General features: G+C 50.6%; 1 protein-coding gene across 6 annotated transcripts; it reads right to left on the reverse strand.

Moving 5' to 3' along the window:
• Window positions 1-7,102: 7,102 nt before the first annotated feature.
• On the reverse strand, window positions 7,103-12,869 carry LOC120456919 (putative trypsin-6). Of its 6 annotated transcripts, none has more exons than XM_039644055.1 (4): window positions 12,250-12,589; window positions 10,441-12,181; window positions 7,413-8,078; window positions 7,103-7,356 (listed from the first exon to the last, which is right to left on the reverse strand). In XM_039644055.1, exons 1-2 carry the CDS (start codon window positions 12,549-12,551, stop codon window positions 11,401-11,403), a joined length of 1,083 nt encoding a protein of 360 aa, XP_039499989.1. In that variant the 5' UTR covers window positions 12,552-12,589; the 3' UTR covers window positions 7,103-7,356; window positions 7,413-8,078; window positions 10,441-11,400. The 6 variants fall into 6 exon arrangements, with proteins under 6 accessions (XP_039499989.1, XP_039499992.1, XP_039499990.1 ...); XM_039644056.2 differs by lacking the exons at window positions 7,103-7,356; window positions 7,413-8,078 and adding exons at window positions 9,387-9,927; window positions 12,596-12,869 and having other exon boundaries at window positions 12,250-12,504; XM_039644057.2 differs by lacking the exons at window positions 7,103-7,356; window positions 7,413-8,078 and adding an exon at window positions 9,394-9,927 and having other exon boundaries at window positions 10,441-11,836; window positions 11,914-12,181.
• Window positions 12,870-19,431: the final 6,562 nt, after the last annotated feature.

Consider the following 19,431-nt stretch of genomic DNA (forward strand, 5'->3'; position numbering starts at 1 on the left):
AGGGGCTGCCCTTGGCGAAGGAGACCAGTTTGCTGGGAGATAAAGGGAGAAGGGCGGCGAGAGACAATAGACAATAGACAGGAACCACAACAAAAATTATAGACTCGGTCTTGACTTGGCTCGACTGTAGCCGGTGCTTTGCGTTTGGCTGGCAGCACAGGACCTCCGTAGTCCTTGCTGCGCCAGCTGCAGCTCCTTTGACTGTTTGTGTTGTGTTTCTGGATTGCACTTTGGCCGTTTAAGGCCGCGGAGTGCCGTAGAGGAGCACCCACATCTTGGCGCACCACACGCACCCTTAAGCGACTCCCACTCCTGGCTTTGAATCCGACATCCTACATCCGACATCCAACATCCGACCCATCCACTCCCCACTCCCCACTCCCCATCCGTGTCTGTCCCACAGACTCTGGCTGCAATCGTTTCCTGGCTGGGACGACCAGCCTGGCCCGCCTGTGCATTAAAATGAATTCCATGCGAAGAGTCGAGTGAGCAAGGGAGCGAGGGGCACCGAGTCGATTTGAATGAATGCACGTCCTCGCTGCTCATCCCGGTGCTCATCGTCCTGATGGCGGAAAATGGGGTTCCCGCTTCGCGTCTTCAAGTGTTTGCCTTCCTCAGGTGTTGAGTTGAGTTGAGTCGAGTCGAGTCAAGTTGGCATTGTCTTTTTGTTTTCGCCATCGTCTGCCGCAGTTGTTTTGCTTGAAACTTCCGCTCCGCTCCACTCCGCTCCACTTTTCTCCACTTGCTCCTGGATGCTCAGCCTCACCCGCATCCTCAGCCCCGCGTTTGCTCATTTTTTATTGTGTTTTGGCATTACGCCAAATGTGCAAAGCCAACAAAATACCAAAAGATTGCACAATGCACCTGCCCTTGGAGCGGCGCTTTGGTTTACTGCTCCTTTGGCATCCAATCCGGCTAGTCGGCGCATGTCCTTGTGGCGCCTGGTTCCTGGCTCCTGGCTCCCGGCTCCCGGCTCCTCGCCCCGCTCCTTCTGCGCTCCCTGACGGCCAGCTCATCGATGATACGGATAGTGATGCTGTTGCTAATGTGCCTGCCGCCTGGAGAGACGGTTACTTTGATGATCCCCCAGCAGCGGCTGCGAGTGCTCCATCGGGACTACTCCTAGTCTACTCCCGCCTAGGTGTCTAGGTGCCTAGGTGCCTAGGTGCCACTCCTCCAGCTTAAGCTGCTCGCGTGCAAAGGGGAAACATTTCGTTGTCGTTTTGACTGTCAAAATCAGACTGGCCTAATTCATTAACTTTGGAGACTGCTTTGTCAAGCAGATCAAGGGGCTTTTTGCCCCCGTTTGCACCGAAGGACTTCATGCGTGTCAGCAGCGATGCCATCTGGAGGGCAGGTCCGTCACACATTATTATAATTATCGAGCAGGCTGAATGGTTCCCCCATCGCCAAGCTGCTGGGCGGGAATGGGATTTGGATGAGTTCGGATGGGGATGTGGGATGTGTGCCGGACTAAGTGGACACTGAGGTGAACGGCAATAAATGGAGTGGAGGGCACAGGGGGGCCGACTGACTGACCGACCGACCAACCGACCGGAGCACTTGCAAAGGCATCTGTTCCGTTTCCGTGTGGGTGGGTGGCCGTGCCCCATCTGCATCGGTGGCATCGGTGGTATCGGTTCCACTGCGGCGGCAAGTGCCCGGGCAACGGTAAGTAGAAATTTGCGTCAATAGGATTGTTAAAGAGGCTTAAGTTAAATGGGAAAACTTCCGAATCAATGAACCGCAAATTGCATGCGAAATGCCAAAACGAAAATGTCGCCGGCCGTCCAACTGAGCAGTGTGTGTGCACGAGTTTGCGTGGGTGTCCTGCCAGGAAGTGTGTGTGCGTCTGTGTGTGTGTTTGTGTGTGATGGTTTCGGAGTGGGAGAGTGAAGTGCGGAGGAGTGAAGTTAACTGAAAATGAAAATGAATCTGAAACTGAAACCGGGCTAAAGTCGCAGCCAAATAAACAAGCGGGCGCCTCGCAAAAATGTATTTACACAGACTCAACCTCGAACTCGGACTCGGAATCCGAATCCTTGTGTCCATATGCAAGTGGCGTCCAACTTAGAGCGTCTCCGTGTGGCCACAAGGACGTGGCAATAAAATATATCGACGGCCACTTGCGAGCGCTTGCAAGTCCGTTCGTCCGTATGGGAATCGCATCCTGGAGTTTTCCAACTCGCTCTTGGGGGATGAGGCGCAGCAAAGGATTTCATAACTACGACCATGGTCCTAGTCCTCTCATGATGCCCATCCGCCCATCCACTGAGCCAATGCCAATTTCACTTCGCTCGGCGGATTCAATTTCGCGAGGCATTCTCGATGGATCGGCTGGGGTAAGATTTCTGGCCGAGAAGCGTCTTCCCATGTGCTGCAGACGCTCCGAGGAGGCAACTGGCCTGGCTGCATAAACTCGTGCTAATCTGGCTGGCGGAGACGTGATTCCGTTCTTGCCGAGTGTCTGGGGGTGGCAGTGGGACTGGAAATGGGAATGGGAGTGGCACTTGAGCAGGCCGGCGACGTTTGTCTGTGTATTATCCTTGGTAATGCATGCAAAGATGCTGCAAAGTAGCTTAATACTTTATGCTCGCAATGAAAAGCCTTTTTACGATCGCATTATGCTTGTACGTACTTATATTTCACTAGCTGTATCATGCGTCTATTCGATACACATCCAACATACCACTCCCCACATCCACCCTTCCCATATTCATATTCACTGCCATATCCATATCCATATCCGTGCCCAGTCGAGGGTATTCCGGGCATCTGGGGATGTGGATGGGGATAGAGATATGTTTGTGCGATTGGGGGAGTGCTCGCATTAACTTGTCCCGGGCTCCTCCGGCGCAGTTCGTTTTCGCAACTTGTAGCCGTATCGCACTTTACAGCAGGGTGCATGTTGAATGTTCGGCACGGCACGGCACGGCACCATGTCGTATGAGTGATATCTGCAGTACGTAAACTATGCAGTAAATAAGTTTATTATCACCCGGCTTGGCTCGAATTTCCGCTGGCTGCTTTAGATTTCATATTGGGCCACCCTTCACTGGTCCTTTTCTCTATCCTCTTCCTCTGCTACTGGCATTGGCACTGAGACTCGTCCTGGTACTGGCACGGCTATGGGCACTGGTACTTGCACTCTTGTTGCAGTTCCAAATCCATTTTATTCCCCAGCTGATCCAGTTCGAATTGCCCTTGGTTCCGCTGGGCATGGGGCACGGGGCATGTGGCATGGGGCATAGGGCACATGGCCAGTGGAAGTCCACGGCTCGACTGAATATTCTCTGCGATTCTCCGGACGGAGGAGCAATTGGTTTTGTCCCTTTTGCTTCCCTTTGCATTGTTGTAATTATTTTGCCGGCGCTACCGCTTCTAATTAATACAAATGGTTTGATACACAATAAAGATATTTCAACTTGGCTCGTTACTGGTCGTTGCCGCCCCCTTACGTCCTTCGCCTCGCGCCTGTGTGTCCTCGTTGGAGAAAAAAGTTTTCCCATTTCGGAAAGTTTTTATTTTGTGCTTCTGCTGCTGCGCTCGCTGCCTGATTCTGCTGCTTTTGCTGTTTCTGGTGGCCTCCAGTTGCACTGACTACGACTCCGACTACGACGACTACGACGACTACCACTGCCCCCCACCAGTCCACGCAGCTATCTCCTTTGTTTTGAGGCTTTTGCCTTTGCTTTTGCTTTCGCTTTGGTACTCTGCGCTTTCCTCTTCGACGTCGCAACCAACGTCATCACAATCACAATCACCATCACCATCATCATCATCATTTGGCCGTCTCGTCTGCTGCTTGGCTTATGCATTGTACCCTTTTCGAGGGTATTTCAATTTGCAACACTAAATACGCCCGATATCCGTGGCATTTAAGTAGAATTTGCCTATTTGATCAAGGTTCATGCTGATTCTGAGGCTACCTTGTGCTTACTTGCGCCTAAAAGCAGACAAACGAAAGCGAAGCGATTCAATACGAATTTGTACACACTTTTGAACACCTTCAATTAGTTAGGGTATGCCCTGCTTCGACCTTCTCAAGTCAGCCAAGTGCCTCTTGCTGGGCTGCTGTGTCTGTTTTTAGTTTCTGTTTCTGCGTCTTCATCAACGTGCATTGTTTTTGTGTAATTTTGCAATAAACAGCAAAACAATTTACAAAAAAAAGGGCTGTCGACAAAGCAGAGGATGTAACGTTTTGCCAAGTGGAGCGACACTGAACCAACCGCAGCACTATACGAAATAGGCAACGCTAAAAACCCAGTTAAAAAGTTGCGCTCGTCCTTCGTCCTGTGCCCCTGTTGGGCCTCCTCCTGTTGTCCCGCGCACTTCTAAGTGCGACCAACCAACTGCTCATCCGGCACTTTTGCAACGCCCCGTGCTCCACCCTGCAATCCAGGGTCCCCACCCTTGCCGCCCTTATCAGTCTGCCGGGGGGTAAGGGAAATACTTTTGGTGCGTTTGTGGATGGCAAATGTTATGCCTTCATTTAATATGTGAACTGGACTGGACTGGGTTGAGTGTGGAGCTCGGAACTTGGAGCTTGGGGCTTGGAGCATGCTGGCGGTCCAGTTAATTTGTTATTGTTAGTGATTGCTTCGGCAGAGCATCGCCCTTCCCCCTAATTCCTAATTGAAATGTATTTGGAAAAGTTTGCGTTCAATTTGCATTAAATTCCATTTAAACAAGCCTCGAACTTATGAGCCTGCTCGAGCCGAGGTTCCATCTGCCCAGCAATGAAGTAAAGTGCCGAATTAAAATGGCCGGAGCGTAAAAAACGAATGAACTGACGAATTTGAGGAAGGACTAAGGACTAAGCCAGCTTAATGACCACTCATTACCGCTAATTGATTTCAATTAAATCACGCCCGCCCAAAAGCGGCTCCACTAAGAAGTGATTGCGGTTGTTCGAGCCACAACAACTTAAACAACAATTACAAAAATAATCAGGAAACAGATCCGGGAACAACAATGGGGCTACCGCACAACTCCAACCGTTCTCCAAGCGAAGGAGGAAATGTCTGAAAGCAAAACAAGCTCAAGCTAACACGGTTGAACTGGCTGAAGTGATTGTGTGTGTGTGTGTGTGTGTGCTCTAACGCCTCAAGTGACCAGCCAGCCAAGACTCGACGGTGTCGAAAAGGATTGCGCTACATAAAGCGGCCATAAATTAGGGCATCTTTAAGCGAATCCACCCCGCCCGCAGCCGACGAGCTGGTTGCCGGCAAACCGGACGCCGTCGCGCTGGCCACTAACAAGCCAACGTAACAACTTTGACTTGCTAGCTTGATGACAACGCCAGCACAGGAGTTCCTGGTTACTCTGATGCGGACACCATCCGCCATGAGCTGGCTGGATGACTCAGCTTCTACTCCCTGCCACCGGCTGCGAAGATTTTCGGATAAAGTTAATTACAGCTCATTGGGAATGCGCTACTCGCCGGCCAAACTTGAAAAGCTGCCTACGCCAAGTTCACTTCCTCGTCCCCATCCTCGTCCTCCGTTGCCGTCCCCGTCCGCAGATTCTCGATGCTGATGGAGCAATTAACAATGAAACAACACTCTCTAATTGGATGAAACGCTTTGCAAGTTCTCCGCTATCCGTTATGCTCCGCTTAATAGCTGCTGCGAGTTGCCAGTGATTGCCATAATGGGCCGGCCATGTCTGCCTCCGATCTATTGCAGGCTGTGAATATTCAGTGGAGAGGCGTGTGAATAATTTAAAATCAAAGCATGAAAGAGCCTCGTAGCCAGCTTCGCGTTTAGCTTATCAGCTTATCAAGTACGGGAAAAAATAAGTTAACCAACACCCTCGATTATCCTTAACCCCATGATGCGCACTTAACAAGGGATCCACATCAATTTCTCCATCCGATGATGGGTTAAAAATATTTCTGTGCTCGCTTTTGAGGTAAGCGATTGGCCGCATTGCTTTCAGCAACGAAGCTAAAATAATGTTGTTTAATTAATCAAAGGGCTGCTGAGGTTGCCTCTGCCACGCAGACAAAAACATCCAATTTGCTTGTTAATTGAAAACAATTAAGCTGGCCACGGGCTCCTCCACATGCATTCTGCAGCCAGCGCATCAGGTGCAGCCTCGCCTGCATTGGCGGCTGCCCCATGCCACATGCCCCATGCTCCCTCCTCCGAAACTTTTCTATTAGACTGTTGGCGCGGCTCGGTCGCTGCCTTTTGGCTGGAGGTCGCATTTTTCGAGGCTGCTCCCATCGCTTTCAATAGTTTCGCAGGACTACGCCAACCAACGCCAACCACGCACGCAGTCACCAACAACAAATTAATACAAATAGTCTGCAGTGGTCTGGGCCATAGATTACACTTTCGCAGACAGATACTTGCTCGGCCAGTTGGAGCAGGGTAGTCTTTGGTTTTCCTCGGCTGCGCCAAAACCTTTTAAAATCTTTCAGTTCCAAGCTACGGAAAACTCGATTTTCAAGAAACTAACGATACGAATTCCCAGTTCAGGAAGCCATTTTTGCAAAATCCTGATTTTCTGTCCAAAAATAATTGGTTTTTTTTATAAAAAATATATAAATAATTATCCAAATATGGAATGTCATACCTCGTTGAACTCGTAATAAAATTTCCAATCGAATTGCGTACCAGGCTTGAAATGTTAAATTTTGGCCATTTTTCGGAAAAAATGATGATGGTACCCCTTACAAAAAATGCGAAAATTTGGCGAAAAATTATTTTAACAGAGTCGGTCAAAAAGTCATTTGGTTGGTTAGTATTGGTAATTAGGAGTACAAAAATGTAATTCTTTTAACTTTCTGACCATTTTTGGCCAAGTTATACCGAAAATACCAATCGTAAATATTGAAATTTTGGCGAAAATCGTTTTTCTGCTTTTTTGCGTTAATAATTATCAGTATTTTGATCACAGCATTAAAAATATTGATCTGAATATGGAATGCCATACCTCGTTCAACTCGTAATAAAATTTCCCGTCGGATGGCGTTCACGAATTGAAATGTTAAATTTTGGCCATTTTTCGTAAAAAATAATACGAAAATTTGTAAAAAAAATTTTTTCTCTAAATCAGTAAAATATTAATAGGGATATTTTGCTCGAATAATTAATTAGCTACCCAAAACAGTATTTATTTGGCTTTTGTGACTATTTTTCGCCATATATTGCCTTCTGTAAAAATCAAGTGATGGGTACAAAGCGGTCGAGTCCGTGGAATACTTGAGTCCACCACTCCCAGCACGGGTGGCTGTAGCTATCATCGCCCTGTCCCCTGGCCAGTTGTGCCTCCTACTCGACTTGAAGTGGACGGGAGCGGCTAATGCGCTTTAAGAATGCGGACAAAGGAGCTGTGCGGCGACCCCCACTGTACGAGTAGTAAATTATTTATTGGTATATTTGGCTTTTGAATGGAACACTTACGGCATATGGGGTGCGAGGCGAAAGTGAAAAAGTTTTAATAGAATTTCTTGTTTGATATCCTCTTTGCGAACAGCTTTGTCTGCTGCTGCTGTTGTGTCCGAGCTGCGACCTTCGCCTCCATTCCCATCCCTTCGCATCCCATCCCGACTCCCAATACAGATCCAATCCCTATTCCATTTGCAATCCCTTCCTCGATTGCGTTCCCAATCAACTCGAGTCCCGCCAATCGAAGCGTTAGTTACATTGTATCCTTGGCTTTGTCCAACTTGCCAGCATGTTTGTCTATTTGTTTGCACCTAATGTTTTGTTATTATTGCCCTCCAAGTGTTGTGTCCTGAGTTCTTCCGCCTGCTTCTCAGCCCCAATCCCAGTCAGCAGCTCCATCCATGCTGCTGGCCGGATGTGGATGATTTGCTCAATTCAATTACATAATTAGCTCAACTATGCGCCCAATGGCCAATAAAATCAAAAAGTGCGGTTGGGCGTGCGTCTGCTGCGATAAACAAATGATGTCGAAAATGCAAAATGCAGTTGGTATGAACGCTTCTGACTCGGATTTGGATTTTGTTTCGGGATTCGGATTCCGATTCTTGTTTGTCAAACATTTGATTTGATTTGAATTGGGCGCTTGAAACACACACATAAACACATACACATAGACACAATCTGGAGGGCAGCCGAAATGTGGCGTTATAATAATTTTCATTGCAAAATTTACACATGCATAATTAATTAGTATCAAAAATTTAATACTCACACTTTGTATCTGCTTAAATATTTACACTTCGTGCCAAATTTGTATGCAAATCGCTTTGCTACAGACTGACAATAACGAGCACCCAACCACCCACCCACACACACACACCCAGACAGACGCACGCACACAGACACACCGACACTAGCACCCACACACCGACAGACACAGGCACACGCGAAATGTCAGACAATTAAAAAAGCATACTTTACGGGGCACTCGAATAGCACCCAAATAAGGAAGTACGCATACGTATTACGTACGCCTTGCGATGTTATGATTTATGAATAGAAACGTTATTTTCCCAATTCGTTTGCAAGTGTATATTGCCTATTATATTTATAGCATTTCTCCATTTTTAAAATTTTCATTTCAGGCTATCTGAAAATGGCTACCAAGCTGGTAGAGAAGGAATCTATAATTCCTAGTTGAATGCCCTCCACTGTGGCCCGTCAGGGTTTGGCAAAGAGAATCGAAAACGGGTTGCCTGCCGCTGGCGTTCCTGTCGGTCCCATACCGCCCATACCGCCCATACCGCCCATACCGCCCATACCGCCCATCCTGGCCATCCAGACCCAGCCCGCCATGCGAGCCCAAGGGGCGGGGGTTTTTCACAGGGTGATTGGTCTGCGGATGGGTGGACTGATGGGTATGTAGGGATGGGGATGGGGATGGGGATGGGGATGGGTTGGGACAGAGGGAGCTGCTGGTTGATTGTTGTTTCTGAAAACCCTTTTGGTGTTTGCATTTAACGAACAGGGCCACAACGACACAGTGGCTAAAACAACAATAGAGCCAATATAACAGCCGTGATGGGATGAAACGGGCAGGGATCGGGATGCTGCGAAGGACTCGTGGGCGAGCTGGAAGGGATGGAGACCTGGCAGTGGAGCTAATAAAAGGCTCGTTACAATGAAAACAAATCAAATCGCAGGCCAAGCCATCATCCGACCGACCAATGCGAATCCCAGCGAAAATGAAACACGGCTAACGAATGCCACCGCCAAACAGGAAGTAGTTTGAATTTCCGGTGTCATTGGGTGCCCCCCTCCCCTTAACCATCCCACTTTCCACTGGAACATCCCGATATCCCGACAACCCGACATCCCACATCCACACATCAGAGGCTGCTTTCCGCCTAAATGTTCAAATTGATTACCGTAGTGGGATGAGCTGTTCGTGGCGAAGCCTGTGGGAGGATGGCTGGTAGGTTGGTAGGTTGGCAGGTTGGCAGGTTGGGTTAGCCAGGCGCTGCTCAGGGATCAGCACAGCCTCACTTTGCAATGCCATTAAAATGTATTTACAAACGCAAATTGATAGTGATTTCGGTGGGCTCTGCTCAACCGAGGTTTTGGATGGGTCTGGGACGCGTGCTCCTGCTCCTCGCTGCTTGGATGGTGGTCCTGTTGGTGCTGGTGGTCCTGGTGGAACGACCGTGCCTGCGGTCGACGTGTTGGCGTTGCAGCTTAGCCGTCGATTTGTCAGCAGGCGCGTATCCCTCTGCGCGGCAACTAAGCCGCTTGTACGGCTCGGATTCGGACTCCGTCCGGCTGTTCAACGCGTTCAGTTCCAGCGGAGTTGAACGACCAGACTGGTCGACGTGGTGGAAATGTGAAGATGAAATAAAACAGTTTGCCAACTCCAAGACGCCCTTCCCATTTCAGTTCTTCCTGTTCACTTGTGGGTCACCTCTGGTCACTGGATGCACTCCGGATGGCGCTCCGCAATCAGGCAATCAGACAACTACGATGTCAAGTTTAACTGCAATTATTCTCAAATGAACTTCCCATGCAACGAAATGCAATTTAAGGCATGTGTCTAATATATGCAAACAATTTACGGCCGGGGGCGCAAAAACAGCAGCAGCAGAAGCAGGACATTCCAGGGACAGGACCTACCCAAATACACAAATACAAATACACATGCGGATGTGCGGACATGTGGGGCATGGGAAACAACAATGCTGAATCAATATGCAGAAGAACGAGGGCGCTGACGAGCCAACTTGGTAAACAAGAAGCGTGACAAAATGATAAAGTGTCGACTCCGCCACGAGGCCAAGAAAACAACAACTTGTTGGCCAGGATGGGCATGGGGATTGGGGATGGGGATGGGGATGGGGATGGGGATGGGGATGGGGATGTTTATGGAGGCCCAGGCTGGGCAGGACGAACAGAGTGAAGCAGAGCCGTGGCAAAGTGAGCAATAAACATACGCGATTAAATTCATTATGAACACTTGAACGGCACACAATACGACTGTGAAATGACAAACCTGATTGCGAATGTCGTTTGAATGTCTGTAAGCATGTCTCTGCTCTGGTCTGGTCTGCTCTGGTCTGGCATAGTCTGGTCTGGTCGGCTGCCTCTGGGCGAGATGGGGTAGTCTGCTGGGGCTCGTCCCTCGGAGTCCCATATCAATTCAGCATTGTTTTGTCGTCTGGCGGCCAGGCAGAGCTTGCTTGGAGCCTGGACGGGTCCTGGGTCCTGGGTCCTGGGTCCTGGGTCCTACTCTGAGTGCGGGACACGTTCGTGACTTGTGTGGCTGAGGACTCCGTCTCCGTCTCCATCTCCGCCTCCATCTCCGTCGCTTTGCCAGCGATTGGGAGTGTGCGTGTGGGATTACTAATTGCATTGCTGATAACAAATCAACATGCTTCCGCACTGATTTCAAACCGAGATTCGTTTGGGGCTCGTTGCTCGTTGTCCATGGTCATCTGGCATCCAGAAGGCCACACGCCGCTATCAGGTGCAGTCCCAGACCATTGGCCGACAATTGGCTGCCGCTAATTGGCCTAATCAACAGTTGGCGAGTGCCCAAACTAACCAGCGCGAATTGTTGCATATTGTCCTCGCTGCCTGCCGCCTGCTGCCAGCTGCCTGCTGCCATGCGTGTGCCCTGTGGCCGGCCACCAGGGGAGCAGGGGGGAGCAGGGGAAAGCAGGGGGGAGCAGGGTCGTCGGTGGTGATGCGATAATTGCTGTCACAAACAGTGGCTGCGGATCTGCATCAGCGTAACCATAAACCGTGCGCCAACCCAACGGCAAGTGCGTTTGTGTGCACGTGTGCGTGGGTAATGGTGCGGCATGCACCACAATTCGCCATTCGCCATCGCCATCGCCATCGTCATCGCCTCGTTTGGCAACCGCCTTCGCTGCCTGCCATCACATCCACAAGCACATCCAGATCCACAAGCACATCCACATCCATGGATGACAGGTCATGCCCGCTGGTTTTAGTCAATTTTGGTTAGTCGTATGCAGGCTCGGAGGTTTTGCAGGCTGGCTGGCTGGCTGGCTGGCAGGTTAACTAGTTGCACTAGCCGGCTCACCGAGCAGCACCAGGAGCAGCAGCAGCAACAGCGTCCACGCATGTCGTGTGCCCAGGGGGCAGGAGTTCTCGGTGATCCAATCCCGGAAGTGGTAGACATCGGTGTAGACCCCAGCCGAATTGGGCTCGCCGCAACCCATGCCAAAGGACACGATGCCAGTGACCATGTTGTCACAGATGAGCGGCCCGCCCGAGTCGCCCTGGCAGCTGTCCACATCGGAGTTGTCCTTGTTGTGGGCGCAGAGCATGCCCACGTTGGACCATTCCGGCAGCTTCTTGCAGAAGTTGTCCGGCAGTATCTCCACATCGGCGTTGATGGCCTCATCCGGCAGTGGGCCATACTGCGTAAAGGATGGGATAAAGATGGGATGGGATAAGGACGCAAAGTATCACTAGTTACTCCGCAGACAATGCTGACCTGAAAGATCGTGCCCCAGCCGACGATGGAGCACTTGACGCCGGCGACCGGAGCCTTGTTGTACAGGGATATAGTGGCAACGGCAGCGCCCAGACTGAGATCCTTCTTCATCAGGATCAGGCCGAGGTCGTACTTGTGCGCATCCTTGTTGTGCTTGGGATGCGGCAGCAGCACCTCGGATTCCATAATTTGCGTTGTAACGCCCTTGACCAGCCTCTTGGGCGTCCCCGCAACGACCATCAACTGCTTGGGCTTCAACTTTTGCCGCCTGGAGGAGTCCACTGATCAGCACCTCCCAAAAATGCCCCAAAATACACCGCACTTGACCCCACTCACTTGTAGTACATGCAATGGGCCGCCGTGAGAATGGCCCGCTGACTGAAGATCACGCCCGAGCAGTGGTGGTTGTCCCCGAAGAACTTCTTCGGCTTGCCCATTTGCACCATGACCGTGTACTTGACCAGGTCGTTGGTCTCCGGCCGATAGCCGCCGGTGATCAGGAACTGAAAGTCCGCTGGACTGGGCTCCTTGCGACTGCGCTTCGATGACACCTGCAGCTGGCTCGCCTGCGATTCCGAGCCAGACTCGGCGCTTACCGAAATCAGGAGTATACACACAATTAATTTTGACGGACACATTTCGAATCGTTTTCCTTTAGAAATCTGACACTAGACTGACTTACATGTACATATATTCTCGATGAAATGCCTCCAAATGGCGATGGTCTGCTGGGGGGAGGAGGCACTGGGAAATGGACGCACTGTCGCCGGAAGATAGCGTTTGGCAGCCATCTGATAGCTGACGAAAAAGTCGCCTTCATAAATAACCGGCTATCACAAGTGTGCGTGTTGTGGAGCAGCAGGAAGCGCTTCCCTATCCCAGCTGCGAACTGCAGTCGCTGGAGGAGTCAAGTCAGCACGGGCGGAATAGAAGCCGCCACACACACACGACCATGTGCTTTGTATGTGTACATGTGTACTTAAGTTTTTCCGAGCTTTTCCCCTGCGCACACTACACTAAGTAGTTGGTTGTTTCATGTCACTTAGCTGACTGCCTCCCTTGGAGTCCACCTCCCCATCGAGAGTTCTGTGTGGTCCTGTGTGGCGGGCCCTAGGCGGTGGTGAAGGTGGCGGGGGAAGGTGTCGACCGGGTCGTTATCATTAATTTGCAGCCAGCTTTTTGCAATAATTTACAAGACGCTTTTCTCAACCACCCGGCCCAGTTCACCATGGAACCCTTCTGTGGTAGATGGTGGATGGTGGCTGGTTCCAGTAGTCGCACAGCAGGCCGCCTCAAGAACTGCGAGCAGGGAGCACACTGGTGCCATGCCATAAGTCGCAGCACTTTGGCAAGGAAACCTTTTTTCCCACCATCCCATTTTGGTTTGAGTCCAGTGTGCGCTGACTTCCTGCTGCCTTGGCCAAGTTTTTAAGTTGACTTGTCATTTTGCCCGCTTACTAAAGACAAATTTGTGCGGCAGGACAAAAAATGGCACCCATTTCTCACCCTGCGACCCACTTTTACGCCTTCGAGTGGAGGGTGTTGGGGAATTCGAGCAGGCTCCTCCACATTTTTACTCCACAATTAAAAGGCCCAACAAAGAGCACTACGTGTGTGTGTGTGTGTGTGTGTGGTCAAGAAATGCCAAAACACCGAAATTTATTCGATGAGCAGTTGGCGGCAAATCTGAATCGGATTTCGAGACGAGGAAGGCGGAGGAGCAGCAGGAGTAGCAGCTGCACAAGTTCCCCAGGAGTCCAGGTGGGTGGTGGTCGGAGAGCAGGGAGCAGTTGTCACCGGCCAAACAATTATGGCACCTGACTGCCCTCAGATAGCAGACCGCCAGACAAACCACACAGGCATGCACAGACATGCAGAGACGTGCAGAGACGTGCACGAACATGGGCGGGCATGCAGGAGTGCACAGGAGTGTGCAGGAGTGTGCTCTTCGTATTACTTATCGCCACAGACGATGCCGAGCATTGATTATTGTTGCCTTTTGCAGTTTTAACTAAAACGCACTCGGTCGTGGAGCTGTGAAGTTGCGGAGCAACTGCATCCTGCAACTGCTGTGCTATGGTAATCGTAATCCCCTTGGCCATCCACCATTCACACCCCCCGCATTTGTTTGCATACATTGATTGAATTTGTTTACGCCATTAAATTTGCAAATTGCTATCGGCAATTTTGCATAAACTGCAGTGTAAGACTTTACCGCACAACTCCAACGCCCCACCAGCTAATGCTCCATTGTCCGTGCTTCATACGTGTCCGTGTTGGTGGCTCCGGCAAGGACAAGGCCAGCACCGTCCACCATCCACCATCCACCATCCACCGTGCAACCCTCGTGTGAGTCTGCCATTCGAGTCATTAACTATTCATATGGCAGACCAACCAGCAGAACAGCAAACCAACAAAGCAGCAGGCGGCACGGGGCAGAGCCACTTGATGACACATTTGATTCCGCCTGTCAACAGCCGTCAGCCATTGCCAGTCCGGGTTAGTCCGGGGTAATTGTCGCCACTCCAGCAACCCAGTATCCAGTATCCAATATCCAGTAACCAGTATGCAGTATCCAGTGTACAGTATCCAGTGCCCAAAATCCAAGCAACAGACTGCAGACTCCGGAATCCAAATTCCGAACTGAGGACTGAGGATTTCGGACTCTACCAGTTAGCTGTCAACTAAAAGCCCTCAGCCCGAAAGAGAGAGCCTTGCGCAAGGATTCGGGACTCAGCCGGATGAAGCTAAGTGGGCTTGATATCCGGCTGACCTTCGTCTGATTCGCATTTAACAGGCATAAACAGTGCTTAAGCCGCCGCGAACCGGGGAGTCGGAAGTCGGGAGTCAGGAGGCAGGAGTCAGGAGTCAGGAGTCAAGGGACCGCAGTGGAGGAGCGCTGCAAGGGAAATGGAAATTGAAATTATACCACCCGCGGGGGAACTTTGGCACCGTGATATAGACCCCGGCTGGGAAATCGAACTGCGGATGGCTTAAAGACTTCATGCACGAGAATTTAAAAACCGGTTCGCTTCGATTCGGTTCGGTTCGCTTTGGTTCGGTTTGGTTTGGTGCGTTTGAAAGGGAGCTGGTGATGATGATGAGCAAGGTGGCAGTGGGCAGTGGGCCAGGTAGGCGATATGTTTACATTAGCCCGGCAACCCACTTTAACTTGTGTGGCCCCTCAAATTTATGATAAAAGTTGTGGGTCACGCCAGGGAGGAGCTGTGGGGGGCAGCACTCGATATTACAGTATTTCTCATTTCGAACTCCATTCGGGTCAACCGCTGAAGGTCAGCGATGGTGTGTACTGCAGCATGGACATGGAGCCATCCGATCTCTCCATTCCATTCGACCACTAGCTCAATCTGGAGGCGCATCTCGGGCATCTGGGGCATCTCGGTCATCTTGGCTGCTGCAAATTACTTTTCCGCTCGAAAGGAGCAGCGTAATGAGCATAATCCTAATTATCCCTGTCATTTCGCTTGGCCATCCTTGCGAGGATGCGGTCGCTGACCACTCTGATGTGCCACCTCTGTTGGTCAGCAGTTCGGGGGGGGGCGGTGCCCCACCTTTGGGGCATGCTCTCCTGCGCTCCTTGCTTAATTACATTTTTTTCCCCCGCTGCCTCTGATGCACGCTGCACTCTGGAATTTTTCCACGGCTGATTGAATTTGGAAATGCTGTCGGCTGTCGGCTGTCGGCTGTCGGCTGCACTCCAAGTTGTCCTCCTCCCCGACCGCCAAATTACATTAGTTGCCGGGCAGTCACGGCTTATCTTATTAAGAGCGGTCATAGATACGCGCCTCATGCCTCATGCCGCATGCCTCATGCCCCATGCCACTTGGACGGAGGAGGACGAATCAAGGGCTCCATGGCTTGACAAAGGCTTCATAAACTATGAGTGCACGCTCCTAAGATGTCTATATTTGCCAGTGACAGAAGTCAGAAGTCAGCACACCGCTCTCATAGCTCACAGCTCACAACTCACACAGCACGTTCAATCCGAAATAAGTTTGTCAGGCAGTTGGGGGTAACTGCAGAGCTGGAGGGGATTGGGGCGGACGCCACAAAGTGGCTTATTATAATTTCCAAAATAAACTAAATGTATGCTTTGGTTACCCGCTTGTCTGTCTAAAAGTGAAAATAATATTGTAGTTGAAATATAAACATTGACGGGCGCCGAGCGTGTGTGTCAGTGTCTATGCTTCTGGCTGTGTGGGTGAGTGGGTGGTTGTGCGACGCGGCACGTGGTCACTGGCGGGTGGTGGGTGGTGGGTGGTGGGGCAGCCACTGCAAGCCGGAAAACGAAAAGGGTTCAATTCGCCACCCAACTCCCACCAGTTTTGGCTGCTGGCTGCTGGCTGCTGGCTGCTGGCTGCTGGATGGCAGACAGTGTTGGCCGGCATTCAGCATAAGCATATTAGGCGTCGCCATTCGGCGGTGGGTGGTGCTTTTGGAGCTGGGGGGAGTGCTGTGGAATGGCAGGGAATGGAACTGGGGCGACACTAAAACGTGACGTTGAATCCAATGCGATGCTCAAGCGTGTGAAAATACCAGAAAGACGTGTTGCTATCAAATGGTTTGGATGCTTGGATGCCATGCCTCTCTGTCGCTCTGTAGCTCTGCATCGGCAATGGAGCGCTTGGCGCGTGTGCTCTTGGCCGCCAGGCGTATTTATGGCGCACTCGTAAGTTAACAGACAGCGGAAGTGATACATCAAGGACACACCCGCGCACACCCCCTCCACACACACTCACACACACACATCATTGCAGCGCACGTCCGTGAGCGATTCGTCTTTACACGTTTTAAATTAATCCCGAAGTTACTTAACCAACAGTTTGAAACTTCAGCCAGTGAAGGATTAGAAACAGAAACCGCACTGCCATCATAACCAAGTGAAAGGACATCATGGAATGGGCCCGGGCTCCGCTGATTTGCCTTTTGGCGGGCAATGCCGACTCAAGGAATCATGGAATCATGGAATCAGGGTCAAATGCTGGGGGCATCGTTGGTGCCGAACTTTATGGTCGGTTGCCTGCTCAATTAAATCTCCTGCCCTCGCGTGTCCTTCATCGTGTCATCCTGCCATCCTGCCATCCAGCCATCCTGTCATCCATCTGGTCCCTGGATGGGGGGGCGTGGCTGGGTTCATTATATGCGAAAGGCTGCTCCAGCGATTGCCTGGCCCAGCCCAGCAGGCCGCCACCATCGTGCCACGTCACCGCCAGATGACTGGGACTGCCCCTGGCTCGCACCGTACACAATATCAAGATTAGCGCCTAATGTCCCTCCTCCACTGCTCCACTCCTCCGGCATCTGCTTGCGAGTGTGTGGGCGTCCGTTTGGGACCGCATTCCAGGACCACCTTCGCTTGTCCTTTGTGCTCCATGGGCGTTGGTGTGGATAGTGGTTGGCTGCTGATGCTGCTGCTGCTGCTGCCGGCAAAGGCAAAATAAATTACCACTCATGTTGTTCTTGGCCTGGTTTGGCTTGGCTTGGCTTGGCGTCGTTGCGGAAGGGGCGTTGGTCATTGTCGTCAACAAACATTTTGACACTTGCTCCGTAACCATAAAAGTCAGTCAGTGTTGGGGCTTAGCCAACTTTAAATACCTTTGGACAGATTAAAAGTCTCGTTAACCAAAATGTTTGCAGCTTTCCCAGCATGTGTGTCTGTGTGTGTGTGTAAGTGAGGGTGTTTGTCTGCGCCTGTGTGTGTCTCTGTGTGTGTGTGTGTGTGTGTGTGTGTGTGGGAGTCATTGTGTGCGAAAACTATCGCCATGCATAAATTGCTTATGGAAATGGTTTTAGTCCTGAGGGCTTCAGTTGCCTTAACTTTCTGCCCGTTCGGATTTTTGGGCCACTTTTGCAGGCTGCAGACTACTGCATGCTGAAAAATTACTGAGCATTATACTTGAGGGTCACTTTTAATTACTTTCCAGAAGGTCATCATTAATGAGTGTCAATGGGCGCCGCTCTAGCCCCAAGCACTTATCCTTAGTCGGGCCCATATTGATCGACCCACTTCGAGGAGCCGTAGTAGTGGCTCCGAATGTGTCGGAAATTAAAGCAAAAACTTTTCACATTTGTCGCCCATTTTGCGGCTAGCCATTTGCAACAACTTTTCCCCAACTCCGGCCAGGACCTTTGTTTCTGTTTACCTCGGCGAGGAGCAGGACCTCACCTCCACGGCTGTCAGCATGTGTTGCTTTACAATTTGCATGCGTTCGTTGTGCGCAAGGCGCAAGGTGAGCGCATAAGTATGCTACACTTTTTCAACTTTCAACTTTCCACCCACTCCACCCCACCACACTTTTTCCACCACTCTCCCAGTGGCGCCCGAACAGGGTCCGACACTTCAAGTGGCGCCCGTGCTGGGAGCAGCTAGACATAATGCCCGGGTAATTGGCAATAGGGCTGCCCTGCTCCATTGCTGCTCGCTTAAACCGTTCACATCGTTAAATCACATCGCCTGCCAGGACACCACGCACACACACCCACACACACGCACACACACACACATGGGCACGCGTGGCATGTGTGAGAGGCAATAATTTATGCGCGTTAAATTCTAACCGATTGACTTGTCCATAGGCAGCTGTTAGCCGCATCAGTGGTGGCAAGGATGAGGAATGGATGGGTGGCTGAGCGGATGAATGGATGGGAGGATGGGAGGATGGGAGGATGGGTGGGTGGTTGGCTTGGCAGGCCGCACGCGAATTGGCTTTATTGCAAAAGTTATTTTTGTGGCGCGTTGTTGTCGAGGCGTTGTTATTGTAATTTAATAAGCGGCTAATTGTTGTTAATCAATTGTTTAACAGTTTACAACATATTGTTGCCGGTGGTGGCGTAAATTATTTGCATTATTTTTTATTGGCCAGCTAAATGTGGCTCTTGGTGTTGCTGTTCGTGTTGTTGTTGCTGCAGCTCAGTGCGTTGTTTTTGCAACGCATTTTAATTGCAACTGTTATTGCAGTTGGAGTTGCAGTCGACGCTGCGTTTGTACTGTTATTACAATTACAATTCATTGTTGCCACGTCCGCCGCTGTTTGTCTGCTTGTCTGTTTGTCTGTTTGTCTGTGTATCTGTTTGTCGAGTCTCTGCCCATCCTGTGCGGCCTGTCTCGTGTATTTTGTGGTCATTGCAACGCCCTAAAGCGCATTCTGGACGGGATCGGCAGCTGCAGCTGCAGCTGGAGATGGAGCAGGAGCAGGAGCAGGAGCAAGAGCTGAAACTGGAGCTGGAGCTGGAACTGGACGATCATGGGCGGAGCAGCAGAGGCAACCCGAGTGAGCTGCAGTCGGCGGCCGCAATTATTCTGTTGCTTTATTGTCTGTTATAATTAAATCATTTGATTTCATTGTTTGGATTTAACATTCGTTGTGTGACACACACACACCCACATAAATACACCCATATCTACCTACACATACTCGTCATAGAGTGCGTATTAAACTTTCACTATCTGGCTTTGCAGCACTAATTGAATTTTTTAGTATGTGAATGCCTAGGCAA

The sequence above is a fragment of the Drosophila santomea genome, chromosome X (genome assembly GCF_016746245.2).
Source record: "Drosophila santomea strain STO CAGO 1482 chromosome X, Prin_Dsan_1.1, whole genome shotgun sequence".
Lineage (NCBI taxonomy): Eukaryota > Metazoa > Arthropoda > Insecta > Diptera > Drosophilidae > Drosophila > Drosophila santomea.

Excerpts from the sequence above, each read along its gene's own strand:
- LOC120456919 (XM_039644055.1), bottom strand. The coding sequence starts at position 12,551 with ATGTGTCCGTCAAAATTAATTGTGTGTATACTCCTGATTTCGGTAAGC. Across the intron at positions 12,182-12,249 it reads GCCCATTGCATGTACTACAA|GCGGCAAAAGTTGAAGCCCA; the intron begins GTGAGTGGGGTC and ends GGACTCCTCCAG.